General features: G+C 41.4%; 1 protein-coding gene across 2 annotated transcripts in view; it reads left to right on the top strand.

Annotated features, from left to right (window-relative positions):
* The first annotated feature begins 6533 nt into the window (after positions 1-6533).
* Positions 6534-16880, top strand: part of NCAM2 (neural cell adhesion molecule 2) — a 595057-nt gene continuing 584710 nt past the window's right edge. For both annotated transcript variants that reach the window (XM_075542416.1, XM_075542417.1), the window contains exon 1: positions 6534-6786. In XM_075542416.1, coding sequence (XP_075398531.1) covers positions 6732-6786 — 55 coding nt within the window. In that variant the 5' untranslated portion in view covers positions 6534-6731. The remainder of the gene's footprint in view (positions 6787-16880) is intronic.

Below are 16880 nucleotides of genomic sequence, written 5' to 3'. Positions count from 1 at the left end.
CACCAAGGACCCTCGGTGCGGGACAGCTGGTGTAATACACGTGTCACCTTGTAGGCATTCTCAAACACCCTTAATAGCAAATGGGTTGGACTGTGTGGGCTGTTGTTAATTTATGTTACTGTGGAATACACATAAAAGGGAAGTTTGCCTCTGGTGAGATGGCGTGAACGGGGTCATTTTGTTATACATGCATATGGAGTTCTTAATATCTTATTCTAATATATAAAATGAAAAGACTAGATCCTGGCGATGAAAAATAAGGCTAAAAAAGGAATAGGTATTAAGAAATCGAAGTATTTCAAAACTGAAAAACCTTATAGTAGATTCCAAATCATAGTAACTCTGTAGAGGAATCCTATATAACAGAACTACCCTATTAATTCTAAGGCTGGAAATCTGTCTGGAGGCAGAGAGTCTCTCTTTTCCCTTCCACAGGTGCAGTTGGGCTTCCACCTGCTGAAATTTGGTTAGCAATGCATTGCACCACCAAGGCCCTTAGTTTTCTCGTATACCTTGTCTTGGCAGTTGTGAGACAGGAGTCACTGTGCAACAAACCTGCATGAAGCAGCAAACCAATAGAGATCTGTGGGGCTGACCCCAATGCCAAATACATGGCAAACTCCCCCTTCCCCCCACCCCCATCCTCCCCCCCTAACCCCAAGAATGCACTTCAGAGGACAGCACTGAAGCTACAGCTCCTGGGAGGATGTGTCTGATCAAAGCAAGTAGAAGCAGACAAAGAGGGAAGAAGAGAGTGGAATATATCTTGTCCTACCAAACCCTAGGATGGTATTCCTGCTCAGAGCAGCTAAGACACGGAAAGGACCATAGGGCCAGATATATGTATGTGTTGTCATAAGAGCCCGCAATGAAATGATTTTAAAAAAAAAGAAAGAAAGGAACCACTTTTGGTGAAGTAAGTTCGAACTCACCGGCCACTCTGTAAAAGATGAAGCAGCCTGCTCCCATCAGGGTCCTGACCTTGACAGCCTGTGGGGCAGTTCTATTTATGTTGTAGGATCCATGTGTCAAAATCTGCTAGATGACAGGGAGGCGGGGTTTAGGAGGCTGCCAAATTCAGTAATTGGTATTCAATGCATCTTTATTAAAAACAAAGTAACTGATAGCTAAGTTTAGCGGAAGAGGGATTTTATTTTGTTTTCAAAATTAGGAGCATCACATCAAGTTGTCAATTACAGGGTGTATTGCCTCAAAAATTTACTATGAGTTTAAAAAAATGTGTGTATTTAGACAATGCACCAATAATTGAATGGTAGTTAAAATATTTAACTGTTGTTTTTTTTTTTTTGCCTTTTCCCCCCACCCGTTTTTATGGAAACCTGGAGTAGAGTAGTGGTTACATTTTGGGCTGCCAACTCTAATGTGGGCAGTTTGAAACGACCAGCTGCTCATAAGAAAGACAGGGTTTCAACCCCCATAAAGACTGACAGTCTCTGACACCCACTAGGGCAGATATACACTATCCTATAGGGTCACCGTGAGTCAGCATTGACTTATGGCACTGTTTGAGTTGTCGACATTCCCTGCCATTTTTGGCCAATTAATGTAGAATTGTTTGTGTAATAATTTAATTAATAGGAGCAGTACCTATAACAATGTATCATTCATTAACTGAGCAATTCTATTGCTTGATTATTTTCACATTGAATTTTCAACATTCTCCTTCTGGGAAAATGCATCTGATCAACATTGTGCTTCCTCTCACATCTATACCTGTGTAGAATCACTGACCAGTGATGAAGGACTTGTTATCTAAGTAGTATTAACTGCTGGTTTGTGGAGATATTGCATTGGTAAATAACCACCCATGGCCAGAAATATAAGATTTGAATGATGTGATGAATTTTGGGGCAAACCGTACTTGGAATTATGATCCTTGTCATATAAAAAAGGTTCACTGATGGCCGCTACCTCATGCCTTTTCCCTGTCTTAGTTATTCCTGAAGTTGCACCAATCACTGTTTTCTCAATGTGTACAGGTTCCTTGTGGGTTCTGCTCTACCTAACATTATATTTGCCAGAGGTGTCTTCGTGGAGAAGAAATACCATATCCCCATAGAGTTAAGAAAATATTATTCTGGCAAGTGGCAAGTTATAGGCAGTTATTGCATAATTTCTGAGCGAAGTGAGCAGTTATTTGCCCAGAGGGAACATGAAGTAGTCATGAAGGAAAATGACCCCATGTATCTTGAAAGAAATTAAAAGTAAGACTCTGGGACAATTAGGGTGCCTTAGTAACATGAATCTGTCCCTTTGGGTATCTTAATTCCAAGTAGAATAGCTAAGAAAGAAAAAGCATTTACAAAAGGAGGTGTTAAACTCTGAAGTGTACCGGTACTGCCATAGGCTCACAAATCACACGGTAAAACATCTAAAAGTGTTGTTGACTCAAGAAAGTTGGAATTATTTTCAAAGACAGGGTCATTACAAAAAGTGGCATTAATGGAGAGAGGAGGACAGTAACAGGATCATCTATTTATAGAGGTTTCAGGCTATCTGTCTGTGTATAGTGGATATTTTTTTCTTCCTTTGTGGTAATAAAAAAAAAGTCAAAACAGGCAATTTTCCAGACAAGTAAATGAATAGGTGTAATGATTTGTGACATTTTAAAAATATAAATGAACCTACGAATGTCCCATTTCCTAATAGTATGATCTTAGTGCATACACATTCTGTCAGCCAAAAGACTAAACAAAAATAACATCAGAATTACACAAATAAAAATAATACTTAAATCCTGCTCACACTCACCATGCATGCCTCACACTCACCATGCATGCTGTGGGTAGAGATTTTACGGTGAATGTCAAGTGGATTCTAACTCACAATAACACAGCAGAACTGGCCCATAGGGTATCCAAGGCTGCATTCTTCTATGACAACCGGTTACCATCATATCTTTCTTCCAAGAAACAGCGAGCGAGTTTGAGCCAGTGACCTTTCAACGGAGCATTTAAACCATTGCTCTGTCAGAGTTCCTTGCGGAGAATATACAGGCATGTTCTTTGAAAGTAGAACAGATCGCTGATGTCAGAAACAGAATTTCTTTGAAAAGATATTTTCCACACATAATGCACCTTCTCGCTTTCTATCTCTCCACTTACTCTTCATGTTCATTTTATTGATTTCTTAAAAACAAATTTATCTACTTTCATTTAACCATGCATCAGGTTTGGTATATTTCCTACTCAGCTTCACCTGAGCTCTATTCAATTTTCTCTTATTTTTATAGATGAAATAACTGAAGTCCCAACACGGCCGCTGAAACACATCCTCAGGTAGATGGAGAGGATAATAGAACACCGTAAATGAAAATCATGAGTCACATTAGAAATGAGAATACATTTCTGGACCTTTCTGATCCTTCACAGTGCACATGACTTAGTCCTGTTCACAGATTTGGGACATTTGGTATGGTACCGAATCTCTGCATACCGAAAGAGAGGCTTTGGAATGGGGAGGGAGAGCGCAGTTTTCCAACACATTGGTCTCATATTGTCAGTCTCTTCAGAAGAGGACTCAACCACACGCCAGGCATTTCCTCCTCGGGATAACAGGTGGTGGAGGCAAGTGAAGGGAAGGTTTTCTTTAAATATGTGCTTTCTTGGCACTGATGCCTCATAGCAACGTAAATGGAGGCCAATCCGGGAGAAAACGCCTGAAAAGCATGGTTAATCTTCTTGTAGCCCTTACAATTCATGATCGGGTACCTAGCCCCCAAATGGACAGACATTCTAACTGTACTTAAGCATGCCTGTCTGGACTTACATGCAGAGGAGAACAAAAAATGTTGGTGCTGGTCAATTCACACGTCGAGACCCTATCTGCTGTGTTCAGAGTAAACCTCCATCAGGCTCTCGGTGGTTCACTCTTTCAGAAGTAAGGCACAGATGTTCCGTTCAAGGTTTCTCTGGTTCAATTTAAAATGCCCATTTTTGGTTTCTAACCTAGGATTATCTGTGCCACCCGGGGACCCACCGCATATACAGAGGGCGCCAGTGTTAGGCTTCATCGCATGACAATATGTACTAGTTTTGAACGAAGTTCGCTCTGCTTTCTGAACATACTTTGTAATTTCACACTCCCAGTCTTTCCTTAAGCCCTTTCTGCCCTGCCCACTTTCCCATTTCTCAAATTTCCCTCCTTTCTTTACAGCTCCCTAATAGGTTCTATAATCCCAGATTCAGAAAGGATCCCCCCTAGCATGCTACAGTGGCAGTGTGTTCTCACTTCTCCTAGGGCACTTTTACTACTTAGTTTGCGTGATCAGATTTCATGTTATGGTTGACCTTCTCAATGAGACTATAGGAAATTGAGGACAGGATCAATAGTTGCACCACCATTTTAAATTTCTGCATATCAGTGTTATCTACATTTGTCCTGTACACATATATCTACAAACTAGTTTGGGCATAGTCCTATGATACAAGACTTTAATCAGAATTTTCATTAAAGATGAATGGACCTTTGCTACCCTCTGTCCTCTCGGCCCCATCCCTGGAAGACTTAACAGCTAAATTAACTCACAGGGCACCAGTTAAATTCTCCTCTGGCTGAGACACAAGTAATTCAACTTGTAATAATGAAGAGGAAAATCTAAGTGTCAATATTTGCCTCATTACCAGGGATGTGTGTGTGTGTGTGTGTGTGTGTGTGTGTGTCTGTGTGGCATTTTCCCCTGAGAGAAAGAAAGAATTGGTGAAAATAAATCAGTCATTTGTCTTTCATTTCTATAAACGCGCTATTGTTTCCACTTCAATACAAAGAGCTGGCGATGCGTTTTAATTTTGGCTAGCGACCCTAGAGTTGATCTCTAATGCTTCTGCCACGTAAGATATGAACTCTATCACCCATGATCATCTAAGGCTTCATGACCCAGTTTCAGTAAACCCAGTACTCAGAACCAGTATCAGGTGTAAGAGCAGGGCAGCATAGGAAGTGTGTATGTAAATTAATGCTTATTTCAAGCTATGCGGCGTTGAGACCTCCATTGAGTTAAGTATGATGATAACACATGTTCAGAGAGGTCTTCTTCCCTCTCTGCTCTTTCCATACACCCTGTCCCAGAGTTCCGAGGATGTGAAAATTCTGTTATTTAGGGGGCACATAAGAGTCAAACAAATTCTCCGGTATCCATGTAAACTTGTGTCTCCTCTTACCTTTGCCCTCCCCAAAGGCAAGGAAACCCCCATTGCAAAGCCAAAACCCTAGGAAGGGGGGCTGGATTCTGAGTTCTACAATATGTACATCGCCTCCTAATTCCATCTTCACTGACAGAGAAAAGGGCATCGAAGGCCCAGCTTCTCTCGGAGTCCAGGGCTGAGGCATCCACTGTTGGTGCCAGGTGTTCTAAGCCTGGCCGACCTGGACCTGTAAGGGTCCCAGTGACTGTGCCTCCTGTCCACCCTGCTCTGCCTACTGACAAACCTTCCTTCACCCAGCCACAGAAATGGTGGCTAGTCTTCAGGTGAGAGTTGGTTTTGGGTGCTTGCCATGCTTTAGCTTCAATTTTCATGTTAGGGGATTGGGTAGGGGCGAGGGGTAATGAAATGAAGGGGTACACACATCTTCGCACATTTCAGGATGTCCCACGTCCCGCCATTATTGGGAACCTGGGCAGAATGCACACTTGGGACTGAGAGCAGGGCGACCTCACACTTCTCTAAGGTCCTGAGTAGGCGTCTCCTCAAAGGCAGTTGGTTTGGATGCTGATTAGGGCTAGGGGCTCAGTCCAGGGGTTCCTCTGGCAACAGAGTCTAAAGGAGTCTCTTCTGCATCTCGCCCTCTCCCAAGGCCCCCCAGTCCTTTAAGGTAACCGCTCTGCACAGCGTGGCTGGCGACTGAGAAGAACCGATGAGCACAGCTTTCCGCCTAGTCTCTGGGGTCCCGAGCGACCAACGGTGAAGATACTCGGGGACAATCGCTCCCCTCGGCCGCGTGGGAAGGGGCAACGCGGCTCGTGCCAACCTGCTGTGGGGTTGGGGGAGACAGAGGGTCTGCCTCGCACACACCCCCCTGGAGAGTCCACAGAGCGACCGAAGACCCCGGCCAGGCGCGCCCCGCGCTCCGGCAAGTCTCGGGCTGTGGGACGCGGGCGGCACATAGCCCCTCGCAGCAGCAGCAGCAGCAGCAGCAGCATGGGCTCCAGCTGCCCGCTTGCTTCCCTGACCAGGCTGGAGGCGGGGCGGGGGTCGGGCCGCTCTTTCCCCACCGCACCGCAGCCCAGAGCCGGGCCGGGGAGCCGTCGCCCGCGGGGACCCTCGTGCCAAAGGCAAGCCCCCCGCGAAGGCCCCTCCGACTGGAAGCCTCGGGGCCCGAACCTTGGACTCCGAGTTCGGCGGCGGACGAATCCTGGGGCTGCGCGCCTTTCGGGTGAGCGGTGGCCGCGCGCCGCGGAGGGATACGCCTTGGCAGCCCCGCCTCCCGCGCCCTCGCCCCCGCCCCCGCCTCCCTCCCGCCGGGTTCTGCTGCCGCCGCGGCGGCCGCTGCTGCTGGTGCCGCCGCCGCCGCCGCCGCCTGGATATAGTGCGGCAAGGAGCGGAGCTGGCAGTCACTTTGCGCGGAGGAGCGCGCGAGCGGCGGGCTGCGGGCTACTGGGGCTCCCCGGGAGCGGCGGCAGCTCTCGCAGAGACGCCGGGGCAGCGGAAGGTTGTCTCTCCCGGGCTGGACTGCATAACTTTGGGACTGTCCACCAGTGCCACGTCCTGAACATGAGCCTCCTCCTCTCCTTCTACCTGCTCGGGTTGCTTGTCAGTAGCGGGCAAGGTAGGAGTGCGGTGCTTTATTGCATTTACTTTCCCTCCCCTTCCCCCCAGCAAGAGGGGCAGGGAGGAAGGCGCAGGAAAATGAAGAGAAGACCGTTACAGGAAAGAACTAAAGTTACAGGGGTGCTTGCTGCTCTTGTTGTTGTTCTTCTTGTCAAGCTTTCTAGCTGCCCCTAAATATAATCTCGGTTTCTGTAAGAGCAGAGAGAGCACAGAACTGGAGGTGGGCTCCAGTGAGCAGGAAATCGAGGCAAACTGCTTTTTTTTTTTTTTGAAGTGGGGGTTCGTTGGTTTAATGATCTTGGCTCTCTCTGATTTTCCTGATCAAAAATCGGATAAGTATGTTGGTGTGCATTAGCAGTTCAATGTACGGGATTGCATGTAGCAGGGAGAGGCACGCTGATGTCTCAGGGAAGCGACAGAAACTATCAGCATGGCACTCATTTGTCAGAGAGCTCTGTTGTGCAAGAGATTCTTGGGGACTCTTTCCCACCCTGTCGCCAGACCTTCATTCCTGACCACGAAGTGATCTCGGATGGCTTATTTCTGGTGGAAACTAAGAGAAGGGCCGTGCATGTTATGTGGAAGAAAGCAGATGGATAGAACTAGGGATGTGTTGCAGTCATTCATTTTAAACCCTCCCCTCCCCTTGGTAATACAGCCAGGTTGAAGAATTTTAAAACATTGCATTGTAATTACACATCTTAAAAAAATGTTTAGGAAATCTGATGAGAGCTTGAAGCACTTAAAGAAAAAGCCATTAGAGAATAACCTGAGAAATTTGTGGAGGCTACTTCTGTTTATCTGTATAAAGACAGACATAAATGTATCTTGTTTTGTTTATATGGTACCGTACAGTCGCATTAAATATGTTTTATAACAAACGAAAGGCTTTGCGACTGTCCGGGCAAGTTTGGACATTTAATTGGGGACATGCAATGCTAAAACATGCATTAGAGGGAGCCTTTATAACGAGAGAAATGGCATTCAGTTTGTAGTGTATGATCATGGAAAAGAAGGTTATATTATTAGTACGGCATGAAGTTTTTTTTTCTTTTTTTGAGAAAGAATAAATTATAAGACAAGTTAAAATATCCCCCACTATATAAATTCTTAGCATTTTTGGTAGCTTGTGTGCTGCTCCTTGAGTCCAGCAGGGGGTGGAAGAGCTCCATTTTCATGACTGGAAATGGTGGTTCCTGCTCTTCCGCACTCACTAAGTCCTATCATTCTTCAGCAGGGCTTGACATTTTGGATGTGAAGCCTTCCTTTCTCTCTCCTGTCTCCTCCTCAAAGCTATATTGTTATTGGCTGATGAAACACGATTGGATGCAGATTTTATGTTTAGAAATGGAAAGGGAACCACTGGTATATTGCTATAGTTTATAAACTGTCTTGGTGAGGTGCTGCCGGTTTCCCTTGAACAGCATACAGTGTGAAATATTTCACTCTTAGCAAAATTGCAACTCTGCTCATCTGAAGCAAATGTTAGCCTCGTCTGTTAATTTAATTACTCTTATAGCAAAGCTCAGCCTGCACGGATGCACTACAGAAATGCTGCGTTCGTTTTGGGAGAGCTGCTGATTCCATTTAATTGTTCATTTATAAAATAGACAGGTCTTTCTGAATGTCAAGAAGCATCTCCTGAAAATTACAGTTACAAGAAACTAAAACTAAGAAAATGTAGGCAGTGTGGAGTACAATGGGGACCTAGGAGAGAGCAAGTTTATGTAGACTGATGGTTACATTGTGACTGGTTTGGATTACAAAAATGTCTCAATTGATGAGCCTGGAAATTTATCAGTATGGGAATCTGGCGATAAAAGAGAAATCTGAAAATGTTTAAATATTTAGGTTTCAAAAGACACAAAGACATATCATTTTTGTGTATGGATAAGCCTATATTTGAACCTGTGGTTCAGCTAATTTATCAAGAACTTAATGTAATTGGGAATTCTCGATGATTATAAAGAGGGGATCTGAGACTGGGGAAAAAAAAGCCTGATAAGGGAGCCCATGTTCACTGTCATAAACAGGAATGCCAGAGAGCTTCCTTCCAAGGAGGCTGTCTCTATCTAGTTCAATTCCCAATAACATGACACTGGGACAGTCAAAGACACAGATCACAGGGATGCATCTCACCTAGCTTTTGTGAAAAAGGTACAAAGGGATACTGCTGGGCCCTGTGTCCTAAAGAAGTCAGAGGTACCTGGGAGCAGCAGTACTGACCCCAGAGTCCAATTCCTGTATGCTAGTGTTTTGTTCTCTAATTAAGGATGCAGCAGCAAGTATCAGGCACACCGCTGGGAGCTGTTTAAAAAAATAGATCTAGTGTAACTCATAATTTTGTTTATTCTTTTGTAAATGGGCCCAAGGTAAAGCGTCCAGTCAATGATCCCTAGGCTTGCCTTAGAAATACTAAAATCCCAGGTTGCTGATTTATGTTTCCAACAATACACTTGCAGGGGATTTTATGAAGCATGATTGAAGCTATTGCTTTGGAAAGTGGTGTGCCGTTAGACTGGGGAAAGGCAACGATGATGTATTCCCTTTTAAGTAGTCAAAACGTTTTGAACTGCGGCAGTTGAATAGGAGAAAATGACAGAAGAGAAAACCTGACTAACTTAAGTGGATGCCAATATTATAATTAGCTAACAAGGCCTAATAGTCCTACTTTCAACTTTCTGCACGATGCTATTGTTCTACTATAGTGAAAGCCCTTTTTAAAAAAAAAAATAATTTATTGTAGCAAAAATGCTCTCCAAAAGGCTCTTCTTTCTACTTCAAGATTAATATGTAATGAAGTAAGGTTGGAGTTTGTCAAGTCTGACTTTATCAATATAAGGAAGGTGCTGTGATTCTGTAAATGTGCCCGGTTTTTCTTTTATATTCAGAACTTATTCACAGTCTCTGTCATCATAAATCTCAAGTGATAATTTGAGTCTCTGATTCACAGTGTATTTCATCTTTGGCTCTTTGTAACCCAAACAGCAGTACATATGGTTTACTCTCGGAAGCTTTCTGAGTTTTTGAAATAATTTTATTCTTTTGAAAGAGCATACCAGAAGATACTTCTTAAGACTCTGTGACTGAATGCCCTTGTATATGAAAGTCCCATTGCAATAAATATAAGGTGACAACACAGCTATACATCTCTTTTGGAATCCAGTTCAATTTACCATGGTTAGCGACTTAGCTAAGCCAGAATCAGGGAGAGGGCGAGGGTGACTGGCTCAGCTAATTAGTTAAACAGGGCATCTGCTTACAGTTATTCTTTCAGTTGAAGTGCTAGTAAGTCATTGTTCCTTAGGGCAGTGCACCTTCTAAAAATAGAGCACAGGTGTGTGGTGTCTACTAGTTTCAGATGGACAGGAGAGATCCCCACAAGCCCATCCTCTTTCTGCCTAAGCTGTTACATTGCTTCCACCTTTTGCACAATCTTTTTCTCTCTCACGCTTGCTTGTCTTCCTTAATGCCAGCTTTTATTTCTCCTCTCCAAGGTTTGCATTATATCAACTGCACATTCATTTGCACTTAGAGAAGGTAGACTACACCCATGTAAAGTGTTATTGTCAATGAACAACACAACAGGTTTTCATTGTTGCTATATGTCAAAGGAGTTAAGCAGACCAGTTTCACCCTTTAGAGCTCATAGGCCTAGAAGGGAAGCTGGTGTCAGATCCCTGGTGTCAGCTGAGTCTGTGCAATGGCACAGGGGCTCATGTTCTCCCAGAGGTAATGGCCTAGTGGAGAAGCAATTAATGGAACAAAGAAACCTCACTCAGTACAGGAAGAAAGTCAAATGTCATATGATTTTGTAAATAAAAAGCTCTCTTTTTAGGAAATAGAACTAGTATTTAATTGGATTGAGAAATGAACTACACAGAGTGATGTGAGTAACCAAGCCAAGAAGCATAATCTGTTTTTGCCTGTTTCCCAGTGAGGGGGCAATGTGAATAGAAAGAGGATTGACGACGTCCAGGCCCTTGAAGGAATCTCTGGCTTTTGACATTTGGGAAATGATTTTAATTTTTCAGTTTTCAGGGTCATCTCTCACAGCAATGAACTTTTAGAAGTGTGAAGCAAAGTGCTGAATAAATAGTAGAATGAATATGAATGGCTTTTTTTGTCGAACATGGAATTAATCCTCTGGGTGTTGGTGCATGCAAAATTCATTTAGAAATGTTTGTGCTCTGAAAAAAAATGAATATATTGCTTTTCAAATTTATTGACCTACTTTCTAAATTCCAAGTGTCCTTTATTGCATCCCATTTATTTTAAGGATAGTCCTATTTAAAAGATTATTAATTAGTTTTAATTTCAAGCTTGCCAGATATCAGAAACCTTTAAAATGCAACCAATGCTTTCTATGTAATGTAATGCAATGTTCCTGCACTTCATAGAGACAAGGTTTCCTTAATTCTTCATCAAATAAATGTGCTTTGGCATAGCACCTACTATCACTATTTTAATGATTTGTAATTATTTGCCACAGTTAAAATAATGAAACTAATCCAAAATTGCTACCAACATACTGGGTTTCACTTATTAACATCCCTACTAAACAATACAAGATGTTTTCAAAAGAGATGATGTAATGAAACAAATTTGTCTGGATTTAAAGAGGGAAAATGAGGAAGCATGAAAGTATTTACCAGCCTTATAATCAACAGATAAAAGTTTCAAAAATTTCAGGTCAAACTTCCAAACAAATTTTTGCTCTCTGCATTTTATTCATTTGAAATCGGAAGGAAAGAACATTAGATTTGGAATCAGAAAACCATGTTTGACTTCCGCCCTATGACTAATAGTCTGTTGACCTTGGCAAAAGCAACATAATCTCTAGAAACTGCTATTTCCATATTTGAAAAATATACAAATGTCTGACTGGTTGACCTTGCTATACTGCCTTGAAACACAATTGAAATAGATACACATAGACACCTTATAAAAGACGGACTGGTCTATGCTTGCCCCTTATCTTTACCATACAGAAATATCAGCCTAGCATTTATAGACTTCTCATTTAACCAACTAAAATACATAATTAGGATATATATAATATAATATATATATTTAGTTGGATAAAGAGCAATTTTTTACCCTAGGCAGATTTATCATACAACACACACACACACACACACACACATACACACACAAGCTGATTTGTATTAGAAAAACTATTGAAGGAACAGAATAATCAAATGCATTGATGAGGTTGACTCATTCACCATTTAATAATTAACCAAACATTGATTAATTGCCTGTGTGATGAACAACTCCCTGGCATCCCCGTTCATGGCCATAACGCTACTACATGTTTCAGTTTCAGCAGGTGGCACCTCAGAATCTTGAGGATGGGTGGCTATGGGCCAGTGCCAGATGGGTATTAGGTTCTGGGATGTTTACGATGGACATACAATGACCAAAGACCAAATAGAATGTTGTAGAGGTTAATGAGTAGAGCTTAGGTCTCCAGACTTTTAATCATGCTCTCCGAACACTAAGCTGCTACCTAGATTTTTAAAAATTACACTGATATGTCTTACACTTAAGGCAATACGTGTTTTCATTCCACCCCTTTTTGTCAATCATTTAACAGACATTTGTTAAGACCAAACAAGGATGACAATGCCAGCACTTTATAAGAGGGCAGAACACATATTCCAATTTCTTTTGTCTCCTAATTTAAGCCATGTTGATTTCAAGGGGGTATTATCCTGCTTTACAGATGAAGAAACTCTAGCTGAGGAAGTATCGGATTTGCCGAAATCAATTGAAGTTTAGAATTATCTGGAATTAGAACCCGTGTTTTCTTGCTTCTAGTTCTGTATACTTCTTAATGTATAAGGCAATTTGTTTGAAACTTCATGAATGTGTGTGTGTGTGTGTGTGTGTATGGACTAGTGGTTCTTAGAATTCAAGGCTTGTAGCTGAAAAGTCAAGCGATATAGATTTAAGAAGTCAAAGAGGCATAGGAGAGGTCAATACCTTCAACAAACTGTGCTGAAATTGACAAACAGTATGACATGATTGATTGAAATTAAACAGTCTAATAAGTTCATAAGAATTTGGTATTTAGAAGGGTGATGAAAATGGTAGAGTGCTCACCAGGTTTAATTATATGAGTTCATTTACTCCCAGAAAGGGAATAAATAATTTTCAAAGAGTTGCTTCTTAACCAGGACTGCAGCACTCAGCAAAGCAGAGGTCTTCAGTGTGCACAGCGTGACTGTGAACAGAACACATGGAAGCATGTTTTACAGTAGCAAATGGTTCAGATGGCAGTAGAACCAAGTTTGGTCAAGGGAACGCTTTGGAAAGTGAGTGCCTTGACTCAGCCGTGGAGACACCTTGCGGGACATGGACTTCTTCACCAGAGACTCGGGAAGATTGGGAGTCCCAGCAGAGTGTGGCGTCCCGAATCTCTCTGGAGCCACTGTTAACGCAGGCACGTGATTTGGGTGGCTGCCCATGTACAGTGTGGAACACACAGAAATGAAGCAAAACAGCAGTGACAGCACACATGACATGGAAATGGTCGTTAAACTTACTGAAAAGTACATTTTTGAGAACTGGGCTAAAAGGTGTTATTTAAACTTTTAAGCATACTTGATAAAGGAATGACTACCTCTTAACAGAAACAGCGAAATGATTACAGAAAACCATCTACTTTAGTTTTTTAATTCTTTTGTTTGAGATTTTCATTCATTGTTTTCTGTTTTAAATTATATATTAGTGCATTAAATTTTGGTCTCCGTGGGACATCTGGATAACATTGTCAAAAATAAATTTGATAATGTGAATTGTTGAAACTTGTTGTTTCTTCAAAATCTGTCTTAGCATTTAAAAAACAACCCCTCCAAAAATATGATGATAAATTTTGACTCTCTATTGCACACCCATCACCATTTGTCCTCTGACCATTATGCTTAGTACATGCCTAGAATTATGAGTAAAACCTCAAGCATGTAGGCAAGTTTTTCTTTAATTATCTTTTCAACTTACACATCCCTCTGAGTTATAATATTTGTTGTTGTTTCTTTCTCTTATCATTCCTGTGGTGGGGAAAACATCAAACCTGCAGCGCTAGGTTCACTCAGCACCCACTGCCGTCAAGGCAAGGCCAGCACATGGAGATCCTCGAGGGCAGAGTAGCCCTGTCCCTATGGTTTTCTGAAACTCATTCTTTACGGGAGTAGCAAGCTTGGGCTTACTCCCAAGTCATAACTGGTGGTTTCATACTACTCACCTTGCCTAGCTACTAAGCCAAACAAAAAGGAATTTTGGCACAGAAACTAAACAGTTGAAAATGTGTCTGCTAATGTAGACAGACAAGGAAGATTCCACTATTTTTGCTTCTATATCAAAGCAGCCCTGTTAACACAATGGTTGAAGAATTGGACTGCTAACAGAAATACGGTGGTTCCACACCACCAGCGGCTCAGTAGGAGAAAAAGTGACAGTGTTCTGTCATAACTAGTTTACACTGATTACTGTATTTAGTAGCCTTGCGCCCTGTGGGACAGCTATGAAACCTGTCCCATGAGGTGGCTGTGACTTGGGTACTCAACACAAGGCTTTGGCCTGGGTGCTTTCCTATCCATAGTATTTAGTCTGGATAAAATCACATTTGATTTATAGATTGATTTGCCTGAAGCTAATAAACATATTTTGTAGATGACAATTAAGTTAATGACCAAATAGCATCATATACATTTGATAGATTATTATTCAGTCTCTTCAAGTGCAGTTTGTGGGTTTTTAAAAAATGTCTGTCATAGTATAAACAATCGGTAAATATGACAATCATGTCCTATATAATATAAGGAATGTGTTGATCCTTACAGATTATTTCAGGCTATTAATTTTCAAATCATTAAGGGCAAGCTTTCCTAAAACTAAAGAAACACTTTCCAATATAGAAGGATCCCTACTAACGCTACTAGTAATTAGCACACTTGGCTGCCAACCCAAAGGCCGTGGTTCACACCCAGCAGCCCCTCCATAGAAGAAGGATGGCAGTCTTCTTCTGTAGAGTTTTAGAATCATAGAAACCCTACGAGGTTTAATTTAGTATATTGAAATATACTTTTCACCCTCTCTTAAGTGCTTTAGTTGATAAAAGACACAGTTGTCTGAAGCAAACATTTAGTTCTCACTATTATCTGGGGAAGTGGATATATTCCTACTTCAGAAGAGAAGAAAATAAAAATCAAAGACGTGAAATTAGTTAGCCAAGACTGTATTTGTACCAAATGGTAGTTCCAGGCTTGGATGCAGGTATTTTACTCTGTACACGATATATTCTTCTGCAATATTGTTGCTGGTTTTACCTAACTATACAACCAGGCCTTCCAAAAGTTCTTAGAAGGATCTTATTAATGTTTGATTCCATCTCCCCACAAACTTTTAAAAATCGTCTCATATTTTACTCATATCCATGAAGCAACTCTCAAGAAAAAGAATTCTTAATATAGTAGAAATGTTTAATCATGCGGCGTCTTCATATTTACTTTTGACTCTACCATCTTTGGAGTTAAGGCTCATTGCCCTTGAGTCAACCCTGAATCACAAGCAGATAAATGGGCACTCTACCTTTTCCTTGAATTCTTTGGGAACTCCTAGCTGGTAGCTGTTGACCTTTACAAACTTGTACAAATCTTATCTCACTTGTACAATTCTTCTCTCACAGCCATGTTGCTCATCTGTCTGCACAACTAACATTCTTACACCATTTATTTTACACATGTCTTACCTGCCTTTTTCATAAGGAATTCATATCTATTCATTTTTGGCTGCCATTAAAATATTATTAATTAGAAGTTAATACATATATCATATGATTTCATAGTTCATTCACCTCAAACAGAATCTTACAAATGCTACCACCATCAGTTTCCAAACATTCTTTTTCTTCCTGGTCTTCATGTCATATCTATTTCTTAAGCTCAAATATCCTATTACTAAAGCCATTTTTTGATTCTTCAGCCAATATATATCAATGCCTAGTACATGACAGTCACGAGAGAAGGCATCTGAGTTCAATGAAAAACAATGGTATCCCTGCATTGTGCTCATTCTCTGTTGTCCTTCCATGGGCATTGCATGAGAGAGCAAGGATACCTTCCCATGCTGACTTGGCTGGGTTCCACAAGAGAGCTCATGGTGCATCTGTATGTGTAGTCCAGAGGATGCGAAGCCCGTGTGGTAGCTGCTAACCTACACAGGTTGGCAGTTAAAACCCAACCGCCACTCTGTGGGAAAAAAAGATGTGGTAATTTGCTTCCATAAAGATGTGTAGCATTAGAAACCATATAGGACATTTTACTCATTAGAGAATTTCAATGGTCAGAATTAACTACACGGTAGTGGGGTGTGTGTGTGTGTGTGTGTGTCATTTTGTTTCTTTCTGAATTTGAATTAGGGTGCTGACAGAGTATTGAGCATACCATGGACTGCCCAGAGAATGAACAGCTAATTTTTACAAGAAATGTGACTAGAATGTTCTCTAGGAGCTCAGATGGCAAGACACTATTTAAGTATTTTAGGCACGTGATCAGAAGGAACCAGCATCCTGGGGAGGACCCCATGTTTGGTAATGGTCAATGGAAAACAGGAACACCCTGAGTGAGATAGAGTCGCTCAGTGGTTGCAGCAATGAGAGAATAGCTTAGGAAAAGCTTGTGTTGTTTTGCTCTATATACTTAGGAGTTGCTATGAATCAGATTGATTTAATGGTTGAAGAGTAAGACAAAAGGGTGGCCTACTTAAAGATACTCCTAGACTCGAATTTGAATAATTGTTGGGAACGTCCATGTATTTGTCCGGGCATTTGCCTCAAGCATTTTTTACATATCACTGTTGTGTACTTTATAGAATTTCAATACATCTATAAATCCTTCTGAAATCATAACACGCTTATTGAGGAGTCACAGCAAAGACTTGTTGTGTATGTAATCTTTTCACTCTAAAAATGCACTACTCTGGTAATAAAACAACTTTTAAATTCTATATTGAGATTTATCCTTTTAACTAGGAAATGAAAATGTATTGGGGTTTTTTAAAAGTCTACAGTTTATAGAAATAAATGAA

This window comes from Tenrec ecaudatus, chromosome 2, assembly GCF_050624435.1.
Source record: "Tenrec ecaudatus isolate mTenEca1 chromosome 2, mTenEca1.hap1, whole genome shotgun sequence".
In the NCBI taxonomy this organism is placed as follows: Eukaryota; Metazoa; Chordata; class Mammalia; order Afrosoricida; family Tenrecidae; genus Tenrec; species Tenrec ecaudatus.
This window is presented reverse-complemented; position numbering and strand designations above follow the sequence as displayed.